This window comes from Rhineura floridana, chromosome 15 (genome assembly GCF_030035675.1).
Source record: "Rhineura floridana isolate rRhiFlo1 chromosome 15, rRhiFlo1.hap2, whole genome shotgun sequence".
Classification (NCBI taxonomy): Eukaryota; Metazoa; Chordata; class Lepidosauria; order Squamata; family Rhineuridae; genus Rhineura; species Rhineura floridana.
This window is the reverse complement of record NC_084494.1, coordinates 25,294,251-25,317,370: the sequence shown is the minus strand read 5'-3', so window position 1 is coordinate 25,317,370 and position 23,120 is coordinate 25,294,251. Positions and strand designations below refer to the sequence as shown.

Here is a 23,120-nt window from a genome sequence, read left to right as displayed (position 1 = left end):
CACAATTCTAGGATCTTCAACAACAGTGGAACAACAGAATTGGGCTCCGTGGGCCCAAATGTGTCTGTCGCTCACTCTGCTAACTTAGATGGCACCAGAAACAATCAGCTCCTGGAGATGGCCACCACAATTCTCTTAATTCAAAATCTACTCGCTGTATGAAACTTGCATAGTGCCAAGTATACCCGACTCAATTAAGTCTGCAGTCTCCTCTTACGCTCCATCTCAAGAATGTGATGAAATGCAGCTTCAAAATCAAGCTAGAGTTTTCTCTCTCTCCCAACCTCAACTGCCTTAACATCCAGCCTGATGAAGAGTTCTGCAGAACTCAAAACTACTTTCTGCCATTTTAGTTGTAGTAAACGTATTGCTCATCCATAGTTGGTTTGTTTCCCTTATGGATCAACACTGCTTCCTTTGGTTCTTTTTGAGTATGTTGTGCCTTTGCTGTTTGATTACTGTGAATGGTTTTGCCTAAGGCAACACACGATGAGGAGTTAAGACCTTTGACAAAGTCATTGTAATCTATTCTATTTCAATCCCACCCTTCCTGAAAAGGGCAACATGCATGATTTGCCTATCATCCCATTCCCATTGTAGACTCACAACAACCCTGTGAGGTAGGATAGGCAGAGAGGTAATGATTGAAATGGAAATGGATTGCCTTCAAGTCGATCCTGACTTATGGCTACCCTATGAATAGGGTTTTCATGGTAAGCGGTATTCAGAGGGGGTTGACCATTGCCTCCCTCTGAGGCTAGTCCTCCCCAGCTGGCTAGGGCCTGCTCAGCTTGCCACAGCTGCACAAGCCAGCCCCTTCCTTGTCCGCAAATGCCAGCTGGGGGGCAACTGGGCTCCTTGGGACTATGCAGCTTGCCCACGGCTGCACAGGTGGCACGGCACGTAACCCCTGAGCCACTCACTGTGGGGTGATCTTGACACCCAGGAGGCACTACTGGGGATTTGAACTCACAGACTCTGGACTCCCAGCCAGGCTCTCCTCCCCACTGTGCTATACCAGCTGTATAGGTAATGATTAGCCTGCAGGAAAGAGTTGGGTATGTTTAGCCTGTATTCAAAGGGAAACGCGATAGCTGCCTTCAAATATCTGAAGGGCTGCCATGAAGGAGCAGGCCTGGCTCTGTTGCTCCAGAGGGCAGGACAAGAACCAGTAGGGCCAATCAGAGGAGAGGAACAGGAGGGCCATTTGGACTTAGTCTGAAGCTCAAAGGGGGCCTCCAGTTTACACACTTGTTCATTTCTTGGCATTTTGGTAAGTTTTGCAGCTTGTTTCTATGTGCATCCAACCAAAATGTGATACACACTCTCAGCTTAGAGCTGCAAATTTAAGCAAATAAGAGATGTGATTCTCAGCTGATATAGATTTTGTCATATTAGAGAGCTAAAAATGTTGATAAATATTAAAAAAACTTTGTCAGTTCTCATGGCACAAAATTAGATTGTGATGAACGTGTCTTCTCAGATCAGCTCATTATAGAAACAAACCACTACTTGTGGCTGTTACTAGATCAAGCGTGTGCTGAAAGGGAGAGAGCTGGTACATTTTAGTGTCTTTACAGTTTCACATCTAGTTGACAAAGGATTTGTTTATGTGTGAGAATTCCTCATTATCCATTGCACAAAAGCTAATTTTTCCTCAGTAATTAGTGCATTTGCACCAGAAAAAGGCTAGAAAAGCATTTGTTAAATAAAAAAATATTCAAATTATGTCTCTTTTTTTGTGCCTTATTTTGGTTTTGTGTTGTCATTTTTTAAATTTTTATTATAGCTGGGCTGAGGGGGGAGTTCGAAACCTGGAAGAGGCCAGGGCTTCTCTAGAGCTCTGCCTCTAGACCTCTGCAAGGACCTGAGAATTCCTGCTGCTGGAATGTCTCTTCACCATCACTCAGGGAAAGAAGAGAGGGCATAGCAAACCCAGCCCCTCCCCCCAAATAAATCTGCAACTGGACATCACCCTTGCGGAAAGTGATCTCAGCTGGAGGCCGGGCATCTTTCACCTGGCAGTGCACCGTGTATTCCATGCCAGCCACCCACGTCACTGTGCTGTTTGCCTGGTACTCCATAATGAGAGGCTTCTTGGGGGGAACTATAAGGAAAAGAAGCATAGGGTTGAGATGGGGATGCTTTTCCCTGCTCCACTTCCACAACCGGAGCATCCTTCCCACAAGTGACTTCCGTGTCTAAAATCTTTGTGTGTGTTTTTGGAGTGTAAGCCTAAGGGCAGGGATTGTCTTGTTGCAAGTGTTCTGTCAACTGCTCTGGGAGCCTTTGTCGGCTGAAAAGTGGAATTAAAAAAAATATTTAAAATAAACAGTCACCCATGAGCCTGAGCTAGTATGACCAGTGGTCAGGGATGATAGGAGTCGTAGCCCAGCAACATCTGGAGGGCACCACATTGGCCATCCCTGGTTTAAGGTTTGCAGTTATTGAATCAATCGATCAGTTAGAGAATAATCTCCTAAAAACATTTTGAGTGATTAAAAATTTGCCTCTGATTAATCAGACAGCAGAAGTTTTAACTTTTTTAAAAAATATTGTTAATATAGATACAACGGAGAGCAAGCACTATCTTCAGGAGAAACAGGTGGGCGTGGCTTGGCCGATACAGCTCCATGGGCCAAATGAGGAGGCCTGGTGAGCCTAATTAGGCCTGTGGGCCAGAGGCTCCCCACCCCTGAGTTAAAGTATGGATGACAGGCAATAGAGCCTTGTGGCTCCAATGTCAGCGGGGCAGTGAATCAGCGGGGCAGGGTTTAGTCCAAACTTTCAAGAAAGCACCTTGAACAGCTCCTTGACAGCTCGAACTAACACATAGAGCGGATTCACTGCCCCAGTGACATCAGAGCGACTGGTGACAAGTGATGGGAAAGCCCTTTGTCTGAGTCCCTGGATAGTTGCTGCCAGTCAGAATTGACAATATGGGTGTAAATGAACAAGGAGTCTGACCTGAGAGGCAGCATCTGCCTTTGATACTGAGGTTCTTTCTGAACTAATTCTGGAAGAGGGAATGGGAAAGGCTTGAGAGGAAAGCGACACAGAGTAAGAACCCCCAGATTCCTTCCAGTACTTACTAAGCACAGTGAGTAGCACACTGCGAGAGATGATGCCGCCACTTTTCTCCGAGGGTCCCACCTGGCACTCGTACCAGGCATCGTCTTCCAGTTGGCTCCTTGTCACTTGCAGATTATATGTGCCTGAAGTATCAAAACACAAGGACAAGTTGAAGTAGCCTTTCCCTCCCGCTTGGCTCAAATATTCTCATTCCGGGCTACATTCTCAAATCTTTGGGGGCTGGTTAGGGATGGGTGAGAATTTCGATTCAGTTCGCATTTCAAGAAGAGTTGATCAAATTCGCAATTTCTGAAACAATATGAGAGCTGAAACACAGCCATCCTTCGAAATTCACATTTATGAGAATTTTGGGATGCAGTTCACCAACTAAAAACATTTACAAAAATGCATATATTAGGGGAAAGTGTGCATAAAAATGAATACATGAGTGAAAATAACATGCAAAAGGGCATGAAAGGATGAGAAATGGCTTGCAAAAATGTGTACCTTTGTCAAAACTGCCTACAAAAATGTGTTTATTTGGAGAAATTCGCACTAAAATGGTGAAGAACTTCATGAGGATTTTTTTTAAAAAAACAACAGATCGCTGTAGAAATGTAGAGAACTGGATTTAACATTGGAAAAATGAGAAACTGAGAGAACCAAAACAGACAGATCTTTCCATCCCTCAGGCTGATCCATGAGGGCGAGTTGGGCACAGTCCCACCAAACTCGGTCTACCCTCAGCCAGCTCCCCCACCGGCCCACCTCCTTACTTAACGACCAGTCCAGGATGTGTCCTTACCTATCAGCTTCCTCCTCCTTAGTCTCAGTGTTGCCTTTTGTAGAACTGAGCAGGAAGGGAGGATGGGGACGAAACCAGAATTATTTGGCTCTATCGGTCATTGGCTGTAGCCTCACCAGCCTGCTCTAGCCTCGCCAGCCTACTCTAGCGCCACCTACTGTTGGCCTCCCTGCCTTCTGCCCTATCAGTCCCAAGGGCACCAGCCTCCACTGTCTCAGACCCTGCTTTGGACGAGCTTAGCTGATGGATCTCAGACTCCCAGATTTCCCACCCATCCAGTGGGGTTCCCTAGTCCTGTTCTAGGCTTCCTGCTATACTGTGCCCTTTCTCCATAGCCGTGTCTTTTCTAGGCTGACACTGTTCTGTCCACTGCAGAATTTGCCATCCTGAGAATCCCATTCTTTCAAATCACCAGGGGTAGTATCCAATGGAAATCAATGGGCCTAGGTTAGCCTTGTCCATTTGATTCAAAAGGAGTCTGCTCTGATCAGGTCGGACATTGGATACAACCTCAGCTTTCTTTTTCTTTTCAACTTTATTTCATGAAAGAACTTACATAAACACACACAGACCCCAAAGGATTCCCCATTAAGAACAGTTAAATAAGTGTCACAGCCATTCAAATTCTCCTCCCCACCACCCTCCACCCAGGGGAAAAAAATACAAAATAAAACAGTAGAATGGCATTGCGCATAGCAAGGTACCTTAGTACAAATAAAATAAACAGCATCAACACATTCTTGCAAACCTAGTGTGAGAAGGAGGCTTTTCCAGTTTCACAACAATACTGTCCAACGTACATCTTTCTCTGCTCTAATCTTAGTCCCAAAGCCTCAGAAATGCCCCCGTCATTCCTGCCGTGGGTCTGTGCTCTCTAACATAAGCCACAAGCACATTTCTAGCTCTCGCGATTGCTGGGTAACGCTTGTAAATGTCTTCATGCCTGTCCCTTCCTCCTTTCCCTTCTGCCTTCCTTGCCAAATTATTTGAAAACCTGATTCACAAAAATAGAGCTGGCGCAGGGTAGCAAAGCAGGGCCGGATAGGCTATTTAAAGATGGGGAACCTGCGGCCTTCCAGGTGTTGTCAGACTCCAGTCAGCATGATCAGTGCCCCAAGAATGATGGGAGTTGTAGTCCAGCAACAATAGGAGAGCCACAGGTTCCCCACCCCTGCACTAACTGATATTCTTGATTGAAGCTAGTTCCAAATACACACACACACACAAATTGGGAACTTCTCACCTTTGTTAGAATCTCCCACCATACTGTAACGGGGGAATCTAGGGATGTTCCAGTTGGGGCCTAGTAAAAGCCCATCCTTTGCCCATTGCACAATGCCAGAGTGGTTGTCCACCTCGCACCTCAGCAAAGCTGTTTCTCCTTCATGGATGGTGATGTTCTCTGGCTCCACACGGAAGGCCTGTTGAAGGTTCTCTGCATGGCAACCTAGCAGATCCAAAATATGAATGCTGGTCATCTGTTCTACTCAGTCAAAGGCTGCCGATTTCCTCCAAGCCAATTACACCTAAGTAAAAAAAATGTCCATTTCCCTGAAGCTCAACAGAGAAAACTGGGACAATCAGAGAACAGTTCAAATGCAACTACCCCGTTCCTGACTAAGGAATTCCAGTCTCTGCTTGAAGACCTGCAGCCAAGGAAAGCCCACTGCCTCCCAATGCAGTCCCTGTTACACTTTCAAACAACTCTTACTGTTTCTCCTAATGTTTAGCTTAAATTTGCTTCCATGCAATTTACACCCATTGGTGCTAACCTTCTCTGGATCTACAGAGAATAAGCCTACTTGAATTTCTGCATGCCAGCCCTTCAGATATTTACAGGTGGCAACCATGCTTCTCCTTCCCTTAATCTTCATATCTCTAGGGTAAACATGCCTGGCTTGTTCAACCATTCTTCACAGGACCTGGGTTCCAGACCCTTAACCATCCTGCCCACCCTTCTGTGGACACTCTCAAGTTTCTCAATGTCCTTCTTAAAAGGCAATGCCCAAAACTTGATGCAGAACCCTATATATGACCTGACCAGCACAGGATAGAATGGAACTATTCCCTCCCATGAACTGGGCAATAATGAAAATGTTGAAACCCAATTGGAAATGCACCCTATCCTTTCTGCTATGATGCAGGTTGTCAGGAGCTCTAGTCTGTTGCCTTCATGTTCTGCTGTGATATAACAGGACATTCAGATATTTTGTGTTGAGTTTTTGGTTGTAAAATGGTTGCTTTTTGCTGTAAAGGGACAAATGCATAAGAGGGTCAAAAGTTCACAGGAAGGTTAAAAGTACAGGGGGATGTTTTGTTCAGGAAATTGTTCACAGAAGGATTAAAGGTTCAATCTAGGAACCTGGCAATTGAAAGGAAATCGGAACAACCAAGACTCTACTTTCCTCCCAATTGACTAAAAGGTTGGAAGGGGGAGGGAAAATATTGTATAAAAATCAAGCTAAAAAATAGAGTAATTAGTCAGAAGTTTGTAGAGTCAGAAACTTGAAGTTCAGGAGTCAAAGGGCTGCATGAAAGAGAAAGGGCTGGAGCACTTTAAGAGAGCTGGAACTCTGGAAAATTAGAGAGCACAGTAGGGTGTTGTAGCAGGAAGGTGCCTGGAGAAGACCTCAAAGGGACCCAGAGGTTGAACTGAGGGATAAGCAAATTTATAAGTACCAGTGTGGTTACAGAAACTGTCTAGAATATGTATACCTGGATGTGTTTATCTCTGACTTTTTTTTTTTTAATTTGCACTTATGGGCAACTACTCACTGTAAAATTGGCCTTTTCTCTAAAATCATTTTCTCAAAATCAGTTTAACTTGAGTTTAAGATGGCTGCTTAACCCTGGATCTTAGTAATATTTCTCATTTCTTTTTTATTGCGAACGGATGGCTGTTTATACTTTTCATGGCCTATGAGTAGCTTTGGTTGGGGGACTTAGAGGAGATCACAAATGCTCTAATTTTAGCTCTGCTAGCTTTTAACATCCCTGTTCTGTTACATTGCAACTTTTGACAGCTCTGTGGGGGTGAAACTGACAAGCTCAAAATGGCTACTAATACAGTGAAGGCGGAAAAACTGTCAAAGGCCACTGCTGAACTCTCTCTGGCAGATTGACACATGCAAATTAACCTTATGGAAAGTTGGCAAGCTACTCTCAAACCCCTTGAACAGTCATTTAAGAATTTGACCACCCAAGTTGCAGAAATCGCTACAACAGCTGAAGAGGCTTTTGAGCTGGCTTTAAGACAAAAGATCAGGATAGACAAGTTAATGGATCAAGTACTAGATCTCCCAATTAAATTGTAAGATCAGCAGGATTGTAATCGCAGACAGGATCTACACATACGTGGGGTCCTGGAAGGGACTGAAAAAGGAGATAAGATTTCTTTTATTGTTGAATTACTTATGCAACTGTGCCTCACGGAACTTGTAGCAGAAGCTGATACTGAAAGGGCTCACCATGCTCTGTGCCGTAAATCACAGGATGGTGGTCCCCCTAAGGACACTGCTATTCACTTCAAGCGATTTCACAAGCGAGAATTCATCTAAGCTGCACTGCGAAAGCTTAAAAGGATCTCCTATGAAAATGCTGAATTACAGATTTTTCGAGGTGTCTGCACAGCAGAGCTTGGAAAAGTTACTTTTTTTGAACTACAACTCCCATCAGCCCCAGCCAGCATGGCCACTGGATTGGGCTGATGGGAGTTGTAGTTCAAAAAAGTAACTTTTCCAAGCTCTGCTGCCCAGATACCCTGTTGTGCCACAAGGGTTTCAGGCAGTTCACTGCGATTCTACACAAAGCTAACATTCCCTACCGCTGGGGTTACCCTTTCAAGCATATGGTTTGTTGAGGAGACCGTTTTTATACAGCTTCAATTATAGGTCAAGCATCTGTTTTATTACATGATCTTGGGCTTGAGCTCCCGAACTTACCATCTGAAACTCCACACAACAGAAATGCACTTTCACCTTCAGCCAAATGGTCTAGCCGAAAGAAGCGGGCGCTTCTAAATCTACACTTCCTAGTCCTTCTGCAGATCAAACTGCTGGCTCCTCTTCCGAACCTTTCTTCTATCAGACAACCTCCATTATTTTTATATGTTTGCTATTCTGAGGAACGTTGCTGCTTAACTTTGGACTTTTTCTCTTTCTCTGCCACTATCCCAATGTTGGCAGAGTTGAGCCGTGGGCAATCCTGGGATGGATTTCCAGATTGTGAGGCTGCAAAGTCTCCCCCACAATATGGGTTGACCAGTTGTTCTAATTGTTTAGGTCTTGTTGTGTTCTTAAAAGTTTTTTTGTCACTCCATGCCATCTCAAAGTCACATTATTCTTCCCATTCTCACCAATCCAACCTCCCGCTATAACAAATTTAGGAAATGTCTGGATTAAAACTGTTTTCCGTTAACGTCAATGGATTGGGGACTCCTGTGACGCGTGCTGGAATCAGAACTTTATTACAGAAGGCAGGTCCTGATATCGTCTTTTTGCAAGAAACTCATCAAAAAGATGTATCCTCTAATAAACTTATTAGATGGGCGATTAGTACACAGCTTGTGGATCATCCATATCTAGAGGAGTTGCCACTATTATAGCTTCTAGATGTCCTTTCCACGTGGCAGAATCGCTTTTGGATCCCAAAGGACGCTACTTATGTCTTCACCGTTCTATAGGAGACTCAAAAATAACTCTGGCATCTATCTACTGCCCAAACGCTCAACAACTCTCCTTCCTGCTTGACACTGTAACTTACCTTGAAACATTTGCTGAAGGTGATATTATTGCTGGAGGCAATTTTAATGATGTTCTGCGCTATGGTAAAGATAGGAGTGGAGCAAATCACCCCACTCCTTGTCCTAACTCAGATTTCTCCCATGTAATAGATAAATTAGCTTTAATAGACATTTGGCGGGAATGTAACCCAGCAGAACTCAAAAAGGCATAAGGTTTATTCACACATAGATATTATTTATTTATTTTATTTATTAAATTTATATACCGCCCGACTAGCAATAGCTCTCTGGGCGGTGAACATAAAACAGCATAAAAATACAATAAATAACAAAACAATACTAAAATACAAGCAACAATCCAACACAATAAACATTTTTAAAATTAAATCAGTGTAACTTAAAATGCTTCAGAGAATAGGAAGGTTTTGACCTGGCGCCGGAAGGAAAGCAGAGTCGGCGCCAGGCGTACTTCCTCAGGGAGACTGTTCCATAGTTCGGGGGCCACCACTGAGAAGGCCCTAGATCTTGTCATCACCCTCCGGGCCTCCCTGTGAGTTGGAACCCGGAGGAGGGCCTTCGTAGCAGAACGTAGTGCACGGGCCAGTTCATATCGGAAGAGGCGTTCCGCAAGGTATCGTGGTCCCGCACCGTATAAGGCTTTATAGGTTAATACCAACACTTTGAATCTAGCCTGGAAACATATTGGCAACCAGTGCAAGCTGGCCAGAACAGGTGTTATATGCTTGGACCGCTTGGTCCTTGTCAGCAATCTGGCCGCCGCATTTTGCACTAGTTGTAGCTTCCGAACTGTCTTCAAAGGTAGCCCTACGTAAAGCGCATTACAGTAATCCAAACGTGAGGTTACCAGAGCATGTACCACTGATGTAAGGTCCTCTTTACTCAAATAGGGACGTAGCTGGCTACCAACCGAAGTTGGTAAAACGCATTCCTAACCACCGAGGCTACTTGAGCCTCAAGTGAGAGGGAAGAGTCTAAAAAGACTCCCAGACTACGAACCCGGTCCTTTAGGGGGAGTGTAACCCCGTCCAGGACAGGGTATATATCCACCATCCGATCAGAGAACCCGTCCACCAACAGCATCTCAGTCTTGTCTGGATTGAGCTTCAGTTTGTTAACTCTCATCCAGTCCATTGTCGAGGCCAGGCAACGGTTCAGCAAATCGACAGCCTCACCTGAAGAAGATGAAAAGGAGAAGTAGAGCTGCGTGTCATCAGCATACTGATGACAACGCACTCCAAAACTCCTGATGACCTCTCCCAACGGCTTCATGTAGATATTAAAAAGCAGGGGGGACAAAACTGACCCCTGCGGGACCCCATATTGGAGAGCCCGCGGTGTCGAGCAATGTTCCCCAAGCACTACCTTCTGGAGACGACCCGCCAAGTAGGAGCGGAACCACTGCCAAGCAGTACCTCCAACTCCCAACTCCGCGAGCCTCTCCAGAAGGATACCATGGTCGATGGTATCAAAAGCCGCTGAGAGATCAAGGAGAATCAACAGAGTTACACTCCCTCTGTCTCTTTCCCGACATAGGTCATCGTACAGGGCGACCAAGGCTGTCTCAGTGCCAAAACCGGGCCTAAAACCCGATTGAAATGGATCTAGATAATCAGTTTCATCCAATAGCGCCTGGAGCTGGCCAGCAACCACCCGTTCCAAGACCTTGCCCAGGAATGGAACATTCGCCACTGGCCTGTAGCTGTTAAAATTGTCTGGGTCCAAGGAAGGCTTTTTCAGGAGTGGTCTCACCACTGCCTCTTTCAGACAGCCCGGGACCACTCCCTCTCGTAAAGAGGCATTTATCACTTCCTTGGCCCAGCTACCTGTTCCATTCCTACTAGTTTTTATCAGCCAGGAGGGGCAAGGATCCAGTACCGAAGTGGTTGCACGTACCTGTCCAAGCACCTTGTCCACGTCCTCGAGTTGAACCAACTGAAGCTCATCCAACAAAACAGGACAAGACTGTGCTCCGGACATCTCACTAGGATCTACTGCTATAACTTGAGAGTCTAGGTCCTGGCGGATACATGAGATCTTATTCTGGAAGTGATCGGCAAACTGATTACAGCGGGCCTCCGATGATTCCACCGTGTCCGGAGGGTTTGAATGGAGAAGCCCCCGGACAACTCGAAAGAGCTCCGCTGGGCGGCAAAGAGATGATTTAATAGTGGCAGCAAAATGATGTTTTTTAGATATGTTCCTGATCTCCAAAACACTGCTCCCTGATGTTGTTGATGCAGACACTGGCCCAATTCTAACCTCTGTTGACACCCTTCTCTCATTGGTGGTACATTTGAGGCAAAATGGCTCCTGCACTGCTGCCTGGAGACTCAATACATCCCTCCTACACCAAAGAAATCTGGTTAGCAAACTTAAGGAGTCACTCTCTGAATATTTTAAGCTCAACATCTCCCCCAATCTCACCCAGGCGACAGTGTGGGATGCTATGAAATTAGTAATGAGAGGTTTGTGTATTAAAGAAGCTTCCATACTAAAAAAAAAAAACACAGTGGGAAGCCGCTAGAATAGATCTAATTGCAGAAATCTCTGCCCTTGAAACAGCCCATAAAAACAAGGGTGGCTCTAAGATATACTGCAAGCTAACAGCGAAACGTACAGAGCTGCAGTCTTATGACATAGACACTATTCATAAGTCTCTCATTTATACAAAACAGCCATACTTTGAATTCAGAAACAAGAACTCTAAGCTCTTAGCCAATGCAGTGTGCAAACGGAGAGTGAGAAATGTCCTTTCTAGTGTGCTCTCTCACGAAGGCATAAATGTTGCACCATGATTGATATTAGTTCTACATTTGCTGATTTTTACACTAATCTGTATGCTACAGACTCACCAGAAGATTTTTCTATTGACACATTTTTAACAGATCTTCAAATTCCCCCGTCGAGCCTGGAGCACAGAGAATACTTAAATAGTCCTATTCTTTCTGAAGAAATAGAAGTCACTATAAAACATCTGAAAAATGGAAAGACTCCAGGTGTTTATGGCTTTGGTGCAGAATTTTATAAGACATTTAGTGAAATTCTCCTTCCTCATCTGCAAGCACTGATGAATGAAATTATGAAAGGAGATAGGATCCCAGAGCCCTGGAAACAAGCTAGAATAGTTGTCATCCCTAAATCTGATAAAGATCCGTGTTCTCTGGTGTCCTATCACCCAATAGCTCTCCTGAAACAAGATGCTAAGTTACTTACTTCAATAATGGCTCAGAGACTAAATGTCTTTATCTCTAGATATATTCAATCAGACCGGTTTTATTCCTAAGTGGCAACTTTCAGATGCTATAAAATGGGTTCTTATTATTGTCCATCATAGTTCACGAACAGGCGCTCCTCTTGCACTACTTTCCCTAGATGCATTCACAGTCTTTGACCACCTTGAATGGCCTTTCCTAATCCACTTATTAATTAAGTTAAATTTTGGTCCTTACTTCTTTAATGCAGTTCATCCGTTTTATTCTGGTTCCCAAGCGATAATTTGTATCAATGGATTTGATTCCCCTTTTATTCATTTAACAAGAGGGACCAAGCAGGGATGCCCTTTATCTCATATATTATTTGCAACTGCAATAGAAGTACTGGCCAATAAGCTTAGATGCCCTGCCCAAACTTAAGGAACTCAGACAGAACTGTAGTTTTTTCTTTTATTGAAGCAGGAGAAAGCTTCATGAATCTATCTACTGCTTACTCAGGACTCAGTATCCCTCTCTAACTAATTAGGCACAGCTTGGTGCATTAAGACATTGACTCAGCAACTAACCCTCTGCCCTCATCCAGCTTATGTACAGCTGGGCGTTCCCCTGCTTGCGTGTAACCCGAGTCATGGTTGGAGGCAGGTGCGTAAGTGCAAACTCCTTCTGAGCTGGGCTTGTTGAATCTCCTGCCGTGCCCACCTCCTGGACCTGGGTGAAGGCGGGGTCTTGGCGTCAGTCCCATCCTCTCCCTCCGAGGGGGGGAGAGCTATCTGGTGGTGGCAGCAGAGAAGGACGAGTAAGGGGCCGGTCCAGGGGTCCCTCTTGGGGTTTGTCTGGGATGGCTGAAGGTGGCCTGTCAATGCCCAGAGAGGGGCTGCTTCAATGTTCCCCCTCGATGGATCCTTCCCTGGCCGGGACATCCTGGTCCAAGTCTTCCTCCCCTCCCCATGTGTCGGTCCACCCCTGGCTACCATGGCTCATGATATTAGAGCAGACCCTAATATTAAAGGTTTGGTTATTAATGGCCAAGAGCACCTTATCAACCTCTTTGTGGATAATGTACTCCTATTTTTACAAGAACCTTATGACGCACTCCCACGGCTGCAAACCCATTTAGCTAATTTTAAAGAAGTGGCGAGCTTAGAAATCAACTGAAAATGGAAATGGACTGCCTTCAAATTGATCCCGACTTATGGTGACCCTATGAATAGGGTTTTCATGGTAAGCGGTATTCAGAGGGGGTTGACCATTGCCTCCCTCTGAGTCTAGTCCTCCCCAGCTGGCTAGGGCCTGCTCAGCTTGCCACAGCTGCACAAGCCAGCCCCTTCTTTGTCTGCAACTGCCAGCTGGGGGGCAACTGGGCTCCTTGGGACTATGCAGCTTGCCCACAGCTGCACAGGTGGCAGGGCACGTAACCCCTGAGCCACTCCTTGTGGGGGTGATCTTTAGCTGGCCCTTGACACCCAGGAGACACGAGCGGGGATTTGAACTCACAGACTCTGGATTCCCAGCCAGGCTCTCCTCCCCACTGTGCTATACCAGCTATTAGAAATCAACTACAGAACTTTTTTGCATCAATTTCCCCATATGAGCACAGGCTCACTTGAGTAATATATTTGGTCCCCTGCTGGTGTTTGGTGGCCTTATATATCTAGGGGTAACTATTACCAAAGACTTAAAACAATTTAAAAAACATAACTTTGATCTACTAATATGAGCTATTAAAACTGAGCTTTATTCTTGGAAAAACCTTGCCCTTTCTTTGCTTGGCAGAGTGGCTGCAGTGAAAATGGCCATTCTGCCCAAACTCCTCTTCCTCTTCCAAACTCTCCCCCCTTATCTCCCTGAGACACGCCTATAGAAATGGCAATAAATACTTGACTCCTACTGTAATGGCGGTAAATGCTCACACTTAAGTAAAGCAGTTCTGTATTGCTTGAGTAATAAAGGAGGTTTTGGCATGCCAAATCTGCGACTGTATTATGAAGCATTGCAGATTAAACAATTAGCTCAAATGATTCATTTTGATCTAAGTATACCTTGGATTTCAATGGAAATTACTTCAGAAGTGAAATGCCCATCAGCATGATCACTCCCTTTGTTACCACTGTTTAAATGTGCTCTTTCCTCAATCACACACCCTTTCTAGAACGCCACCTTGAAAATCTGGACTCGATGGGTCCGCAAACTAGCGCCTTGGCCATCCCTTCTTCCATTCCTAGATTACCCCAAATTTCATCACATTGACAAATAAGGCAATTTGAAGGTTGGGAGCAGAGGAGATTGCCAACGATGCAAAATCTGTTTGATCGAGGACATCCTTTACAAATGTCTCAATTACAAAAACGTCTCTCTGGGTTAAGAGTGAACTGGTACAGAATCTTACAAGAATCCTCCTTTATAAACACAATTTACAAAGCAGAAGGTTTGCCACGTTCTTTGACATCCTATGAAGCCCTGTGTAAACAGGGAACTTCTAGCCAAAAAGGCACTATCTCTATCATTTATAGCCTCCTATTAGAGCTTAAATAGGGAAAAGAAAATTCAGCACATAAAGCTTGGGCTAAAGATCTGGGGAAGGATATCCCAGATCCAGAATGGAGTGATATATGGGTAGGCCGTATATGGGTAGGCCATACTCAAGAGTCACCTCAGCCCTCATCAGAGAGAATGCTTTGAAAGTTATACATCGATAGCACCTTATTCTGGTCAAACTGAACTATATAAACTCCTCCCTCTCCCCTTTGTGCTGAGGGGGATGCCCGATTCATGGCTCTTTCCTACTTTTATGGTGGAACTGTAATAAAGTGAGACATTTCTGGAGTGATGTTTTTCAGATTGCTAGTAAAGTTCTTGAAGCTACATATCCTGGATCCTGCCTTGGCACTTCTTTTAATTAAAGGAGGTTCCATTGTTCCTAAAACAGATGCCTCTCCTATCTAGATTCCTATTTGCAGCGAGGCTTGAAATAGGCAGAAACTGGAAGGGGGCAGAGCATTTATCGATAAAAAAGTGTTTTACCAGACTTTGGCAACTTGCAGTAGCTGAAAAATTAACTTAAGAGTGGGGGGGGGGAAGCTTGGGGGGAGACATCCTCCAATAAATTTACTCCAATATGGTATCCCTTTTTATGCTATGCTATCGAAGATGGGGCAGAAGCAAGAGCACCCTCTTCATTAACTTCCTTTTGGTGGGATGTGTACCCTTAGGGTTACCATCATTTTGTCATTTCAAAAAGAGTATATTTGGCTTCAATAAGTGAAAAGTAAGAGTATGCTGTTGCACCATCTCAAAAAGAGTACATGTACTCTTAAAAGAGTACGGTTGGTAACCCTATAGTACCCTGCTTTTTAATTCTATTATTCTGCTATTCTTTCTATTTTATATATAAAGCTTCTGTCGCTGAATGTACTCTTTTTCTGTTTTATATATACTGTAGTGACACGTTTATTGTACCTTGATTGTTGTTTTACTTGTTTGTTGTTACATTTACTACAAATCTCAATAAAACACTATTCACCAAAAAAAAAAAACAGTTTAACTTGTTGCCTTACTAAGCCCTTCTGTAAATGTATAATTTGTTTGGAAAAATTTGGTCTGAGGCCTAGTTATCTGCCCCACACCTAAGTACCACACCATTCTACCCAGTATTGAAAATAGGTTGGACCTGTGATGTCCAGAAGATTAAAGAGCTATTTAGTGGAAGTAGCTAGTGGAAAAGATAAAGATATCTATTTGGTGGCTGTGGTGAAGGTAACAGGAAGGAGGGGTTGGTTTGGGGGCTTGGTCTGACTCCCTTTCTTCTCACATGCAGGCTGCTGCCCATGCCATCCCTTATATTATGGGTGTCCTAAAGACAACTGGTTGGCCACTGTGTGACACAGAGTGTTGGACTAGATGGACCTCTGATAGGTCCCAGCAGCAATCCTCTTGCGTTCTGTGCCTCTGCTGAACTTTCTCACCTTCATCGATCGGGTCCAGGAGGAAACAGGTGAGCAGAACGGCCAGACCCCAGTGCACCATTCCAATCTGCTGACACTCTGGATGTAAGAATCAGAGTCTCAGGATCTCGGAAACCTGCAAGCAATCATCAGACAAAGAGATGGTTGTGAGCGATGAAGGTGAGTGATGGTTGATGGCAACCAGCACTCTTCCTCCTGTGATCCCATGTAGACAATCATAGACTTAAACCTGAGGGGGGGGAAGACTACTGTTGAGAACATAAGATCATTTCGAGGATCATCATTTTGCCATATCATCTAGTCAGTGGTACATTTAGGTAATTTTACACTCTGGATTTAATGGTCTAAGTGGCGGACAGGGGCTTTTTAGAGAGTAATGTGTACTATTACTTCACTTAGTTCAGCATCCTGTTTCCCACAGTAGCCATCCAGATGCCTCTGGGAAGCCCATAAGCAGGACATAAGCACAATAACATTGTCCTGCTCAGGGTACCCACCCTGGTCTCCAGATGCATCATGTCTCTGTTACTAGCGGTAATATACAACCCTCATGACATTTTCAGTAAGATGTCCACCACAATGGCCACCACCACCCTGAGAACACTTTCCTCAGCTGTGGACAGTCCACCATTTCTCACCAACGACTCCATTTCCCAGCCTCGCCTCACAAGAAACGTTGTGGGCGGGGGTGTAAGATACAGGCATGAAATTGCATTGCACTCTAAATATGCCCTATGTAGCAGATTCTTAAGAGCTGGAAGGGATTATGGAGGTCATCTAGTCCAACCCCCTACTCAATGCAGGACCTACAGTGCAGGATGCAACTGCAGCATCCCTGACAGTCTCTGCTTAAATGCCTCCAGTGAAGGAGAGCCCACCACCTCCTAATGTTGCTTGCTCTACTAGTGAACAGCTCTTGCCATTAAGAAGTTTCTCCCTAAGGTTTAGTTGAAATCTGCTTCCCTGCAAAGACCACTCGGCAGTTCTAGTTCTGTCATCTGAAGCAACAGAAGACATCTGTGCCATCTTCTGCATGAGAGCACTTCCAATATTTGAAGACTCTTGCCTCCTTTCTTCCCCAGGCTATCACAGGAAGCTGCCTTATACCGAATCAGATCTTTGGTCTATCTAGCTCAGTGTGATTTACACTGACTGGCAGCAACTCTTCGATCAGAGGCGTCTCCCAGCCCTACCTGGAGCTGCCACGGATTGAACCTGGAACCTTCTGCATGTAAAGCAGATGCTGTACTGCTGAGCTGCAGGTAGGGATGGAGGAGAATTAGTTCATATCTAAAGCTGAATTGATCAAATCTACACTTTCCAAAACAGTATGAAAATGGAAACACAGCCATCCTTCCAAATTCGTACTTACCCGAATGTTGCGATGCAGTTCTCCAACCAACCAACATTTACAAAAATGCGTAGATTAGGGGGAAATGTGCATAAAAATGAATATATTCATGTAAATAACATACAAACATACATTGTATTAGGTGAAATTGCTTGCAAAAATGTGTACATGAGTCAAAACTGCATGCAAAAAATGTGTTTATTAGGAGAAATTCACATTAAAATGCTGAAGAATTTTCATGAAGATTTTTTTAAAAAATCATTGCTTCAGAAATGCGGAGAACTGAATTTAAGAAAAGTGAGAAATAGAGGGAACTGAAACGGACAGATCATTCCATCCCTAGTTGCAGTCCTTCCCCATGTCTCCCTTTAAACCTCTGCTCCCTGAACTAAACATGCCCACCCCGTCAACTATTCCTACCCATCAGTCATTCTGATTCCCCTCCTCTGGACACGCTCAGGTTTGCCAATGCCTTCAAATTGTGGTGGTCAGGACTGGACTCAGGAGTCTAGATGGAGCCTGCCCAGAACAGAAATGAGCAGAACTATTACTTCCCATGATCTGGGCATCATGTAAGCAGAGCTTGGAAAAGTCACTTTTTGGAACTACAACTCCCATCAGCCCCAGCCAGCATGGCCACTGGATTGGGCTGATAGGAGTTGTAGTTCAAAAAAGTAACTTTTCCAAGCTCTGCATATAAGTATGATAACCCTTCCTGCGATCTTACCTTGTTCCAAGGGACAGACGCTCAGACTGACTCTTATGAGCCTCTGCTGAAACAGGACTGCCGAGTCAGTGAGATGGCTGAGATACCAACTCCAGTCCCTCCTCCACATATCCCTGAGAAAATAGCACAGGGCAAGGAATCCACCCTACATTCCATGGGGGAGTCTTTGATTAAAAGCATGGGAGGAGATAGCGCTGACACCAGGGTTTGGGCGGGGCTTGGGCATGGAACTCTCACTAGGGGCCCCTAAATTGGAAGCTGTGGGACACGCAAACGGATAATTTTCTTAGGCTCTGTCTGATCTTCTTGAACACATTCTCCAAAATAGAAATGATGGCACTATTAGCACGTGGTGGGCTCCGGTATTGGGGTCCTGGCAAGTGCCCAGTCTTCCCATTCTCTGGACCAGCCCTGGAAGGAGGCTTCCAGCCAATTAAGGCTACAATTTTCAACTTGCTCTCTCTCTCTCTAGGCTTTTCCTTTTACCTTTCCCCACCTCTGAAAAGGCAAATATATAATAGCTTAAAAGATGTTTTTGTTGCATTTGATTTCTCTGGCTTTTTCTTGTTAAATAGAGGAAATCAACTACCACTCACTGTATTCATTCATTTTAATGGATTTGAGTGCCACCCTTCAATATAAATATTTGCAAGGCAGCTCACATTAATGCAACAGGGCTTACCTAAATCAGACACAAAGTTGTGCACCCTAGCCCATTGCTTTCGTTGGGTATAAGGACAGAGGTGGGGAGAACCTGCTGTTGTCCACATATTGTCTGATTCCAGCTCCCATCAGTCCCAATTGACATGGCCGATGGTCAGGAATGATGGGAGTTGTAGTCTAACACCACTTGGAGGGCCACATGTAAGCCACTCCTGCTAAAGTGTATTTTACTCTGTGTTGGATTGTGCTTCTGTGTTTGGAGATCATAGAAACACTGTGCATCAGGAATAATCTAAGATTTCAGGGATGCACAATGAGACCAAAAGGGAGGCTCCCCTTTCCATGGTGTAGATAAAACGTAGTTGCCCCCCAGACGCTGTTGGACTCTAGCTCCCCCTCCCCCATCAGCCCCAAGCAGCATGACCGATAGTCAGGAATGATAGAAGTTGTTGTCCAGCAACATCTGGAGGGCAGCACCTAGATTTCTTTGGCTCCCTTGGATACTCTGGTTAAATAAGTGTTGCAGATTTTTGAAACAAGGGGGGGACACCTCTTTAATCTATTAGCCAGAGGCAAATGTGGGCTGAAGATACACACCACAAATAGTGATCCCTCTTTGAAACCACATTATCTCTCTCCAGTCTGTATTAGCAGTTTTTCCTAGTGGGACCAGCAGCTGTATATAGAGGAGGGCTAATTTCTGGTAACACCCACATATCCTACATTATCCCAAATAGTTCCTGCAGCTCCTTTAACATGATGTTATTATCCAGTGCTTGCAATGACTAAAAGTAATGCTCTCACACTTTTACCCAAATGCATGCTTAGTGGTGATAACAGTTTGTTTGTTTTAAAGAAAAAGGTCAAGAGTTTGTTGCACTAATACCTAATTAGGCACATATGAAACCACCCAAAGGCAGGCCAATTCTTACCAGCAGAGGGCAGCAGCATCACACAGACTAAGCTACAAGGAGGGTGCTCAGTACCATGAAATTAGCAAGTCTGTTTAGGGACAAGGCAAGTTCTGCAAACATGATCAAAGTCAAAAGGACAGAGAAAGCCACAAGCATCTGTGAAAGGTATTGGCGAAAGGTTAAAAAGGACAACCTTATTCTGGGTCTGCCGTCCAAAAATGTTTTTCCCAAGTAAGTGATCACTAGCAATAGATACCTTGCCAGGGACAAAGGTCTTATTTTCCTTGGCCGAACCTGCACCGACCTGAGGCTGTGCCTGCACTCATGTCCATTTACATCTGACACACCTTGGTGGAGTCTGCCTGCACAATCCACTCTGTGCTATAGGGGATCTGTGCCAGTTCACAACCAATGTATGCGATCTGCATTGCAGCACAGACATAATCACAGGTTTGCTATCTGAGCAATGGCACCAGGTCATCCTGCAGATACACCTCATTAGTATGTTGGACCATGCCCCTTCCTCCCTCTATCTTTCATTTTGGACCTACAACTGCCACTTGTAAAGGCTTAGCCTGGCTTATCGTCATGGAATCCTCAGCCAAGGGTCCTTTGAGACGGCAGATTTAGCACCCAATTGAAGGTATGTAAATATATATTTTATGTGGGTCTTGGCAGAAAGCCTCCACCAGTGGATTCAAGCCCAGCATATGTCTTCAGCTGAGCCTGAGCTGGTTCTTCTACACCTGCATGGATTGCGCAAGTCTAACCCACATCAGAGCACACTGCCACGTGCATTCAGCCCGTGCAAACTTGTTGGTGTGGCCACCTGCTAAAAGGACCTTGTTCATGGTTCCTGTGTGCATTCATGGGTATCCTTGCTTCAGCTTCCTGTGTGCATTCGGCAAAACATACAAAAAACCTATGCACACAACCTATACGTACCCATGGAGGCTCCAAATACACCCTCAGGGGGGCCTGCCCTTCCAGCTTCCCAACTGCACAGCATGCCCACACAGAGTGTGTACAGGATATGCTTTTATGTGCACTCCTGTCTAGGCCCACTGATCATAACAGGGGGGAAGGGCCCCTGTAGAAGGAGTAGGGAATGATTCCAAAACTCTTTAGCAGAGCACACCAGCCAGCCATCTCCATGGGAAGCATGGAAATATCTGCCCCAAGACATGGTTGCCTGGGGTGAACATAAGCACATAAGAAGAGCCCTGCTGGATCAGGCCATCATTCTGTTCTTATAGTGGTCAGCCAGATGCCTGCAAGAAGGACCCAGTAGACTAATGGCAAATTCAGAAGTCCAGGGTTCCTTTGTGATAGTCATACCACGCCCCCTCACAGCCACACCCCTTCTCCACCTTCCCTTGTCTTCTTTGCTCTCCATGTTGTCTCTGAGTCCACTCTCCGCTACAACAGATGTCCCCAGCAGCCAATCAACATGAAAGGGGAGGCTGTGCATCAGCTACTGAGAAGAGTCTTCTCAGAGGCTTACTCGTCTTCTTTCACTCTGATTGGCTCCAATCAGCACAAAAGGACAAGGACTCTTCTCAGCGGCTAGCCCTTTCATGATGACTGGCTCATATATAGGGACCTGGCTGGGACCCTGTTCCCAAAAAAGGAAGGGGTCTATGATTCCCAAACAACTGCACCGCTGGCAGGACCAGAGCGCAACAGTACTCCTGCGGTTTCCAGCAACTGGTATTCAAAGGCATACTGCATCCAACAGTGGAGACAGAAGAAGGCTGCCAGAGTTAGTCATGACAGCCTTATCTGCCATGCAAATGATCTAATAATCCTCTCTGAAGGCCAACCAAGCTGGTAGCCATCACTGCCTCTTGTGGGGGTGAAGGGCAAGATGGCACACACGTCCTCCAAATTCCACACACAGAAGTCAGCCAGACGGTCAGCTGAATTGTATGTCAACCATGGGGGCGCGACAATATCCACACGCCTGTGGTGGGTGGGGCCAGAGGCAAAACTGGGTGGAGCGATGAATGCAAATTGAAGCTTTGTACAGTAGGCTACTTTCTACACACACACGCCCCTTTCTCTTTCCACCATCCAGTCACGCAAGAGGCAGAATCAGAATTCAAGAACATATTCCAGCCAGGCCAAAAAAAAAAAAAACACTCGAGGAGAGGGCACATCAGGGGCCTGGGGGGACAACTGCATCCCTGCTCTGTCTAATGGTAGAGCCGGCTCCCACTGGTTGTCAATCCGACTCCTTGCTCTGCATTCAGCTAACAGTGAATTGTCCATCATGATGATGGGAAGAGGTGAACAGAGGTCCAGCCTGTTGCAAGGACTGGATGCTCCCCAGTGTCATGGGGAGGGAGGCTAGGTTGTGCTCCTACTCATCCTTAAGTGCTGTGCTTTACTTTCTCCACCACCACCCCATAATAGCAGCCATTCATAAATCATATAGGAGAAAGTAAACCAGCTCCCTGCCAGTGGTGACCACAATTTCATTTAGGGGGTGAGGAGGAGACAGAGCAAGTGTTGCCATTACACCAAGAGTCTAGTCCTTTTCCATTCATATTTATTACCGTACTTAAGGGTCAGGCATTGGTAATGAGTATTGATCTTGTTGCTCTCTGCCCAGCTAAATGTCTTCATCAGCTGCAGCTTGAGTTTGTTTGTTTATTCATGAAAGAACCATGAGCCAGCAGTGTGATGCAGCTGCTAAAAAAGCCAATGCAGTATGAGGCTGCACAAACAGAATCATAGTGTCCAGACTGCAAGCTCTATTCACGCGTTACTCAGGGGGAAGGGCCATAGCTCAGTGGCAGAGCATCCGCTTTGCATGCAGAAGGTCCCATGGTCAGCCCCAACACCTCTAGATAGGGATGAAAGAGACCCTTGTCTGAAACCCTGGAGAGCCGCTGCCAGTCAGTGTAGACAGTACTGAGCTAGATGGATGAACATCAGTATACAGCAGCTTCCTAGGTTCCTATATGATGAGCCACCCAGTACTGGGCACAGCACAGAACAGAGTAGAACTAAAGTTGTTTAGGCTGAGAGGTTGTGACTGGCCCTCGGATGACTAATGAGCGTCACAGGGGGAATTGAACCCGGATCTCTCCAAACCTTGCTTGACATTCTAACCACTGCTCCACTCTGGCTGTTTCTTGGTCACGGCAGAGCAGGCCTGCTCAATTTCTGACCCACCAAAGTAAATGACAGCCAACATACCATACAGGTTCCCCCTGCAGCAGTTTTTGCCGTTCCGAACTGGCATCCAAAACCAGCAGCTCATTGGGCTACTAGGGAGGGACTGCCTATGGCCATACTACCCTGATCATGCTCGCTCTCGTCTGATCTCGGATGCTAAGCAGGGTCAGGCCTGGTTAGTACTTGGATGGGAGACCGCCTGGGAATATTGGGTGCCGTAGGCTTAGAGGAAGGCAATGGTAAACCACCTCTGAATACATCTTACCGTGAAAACCCCATCAATACATCCAAATGAGATTCATAGGGTTGCCGTAAGTCATAATTGACTGGAAGGCATATCACAACAACAAACAGAAGGAACTCATCTCGAGGGCAGAGCATCTCCTTTGCATGCAGAAGGTCCCAGGTTCAAATCCCCAGCATCTCCAGGTAGGGCTGGGAAAGCTTCCCTGCCTGAAACCCTGGAGAG

The 23,120-nt window shown here is 45.4% G+C and overlaps 1 protein-coding gene and 1 pseudogene across 1 annotated transcript in view; one reads left to right on the top strand and one right to left on the bottom strand.

Annotated features, from left to right (window-relative positions):
- The window catches only part of NPHS1 (NPHS1 adhesion molecule, nephrin), a 61,242-nt gene extending 43,271 nt beyond the window's left edge, over positions 1–17,971 (bottom strand). The window contains exons 1-5 of the mRNA XM_061596873.1: positions 17,892–17,971; positions 15,814–15,928; positions 5,121–5,324; positions 3,093–3,215; positions 1,976–2,107 (exon numbers count right to left, since the gene is read on the bottom strand). Of these exons, the coding sequence (XP_061452857.1) occupies positions 1,976–2,107; positions 3,093–3,215; positions 5,121–5,324; positions 15,814–15,874 (520 nt within the window). The 5' untranslated portion in view covers positions 15,875–15,928; positions 17,892–17,971. The remainder of the gene's footprint in view (positions 1–1,975; positions 2,108–3,092; positions 3,216–5,120; positions 5,325–15,813; positions 15,929–17,891) is intronic.
- Positions 17,972–22,756: 4,785 nt separating this feature from the next.
- LOC133371051 (5S ribosomal RNA) lies at positions 22,757–22,875 on the top strand (annotated as a pseudogene).
- The last annotated feature ends 245 nt before the right edge of the window (positions 22,876–23,120 follow it).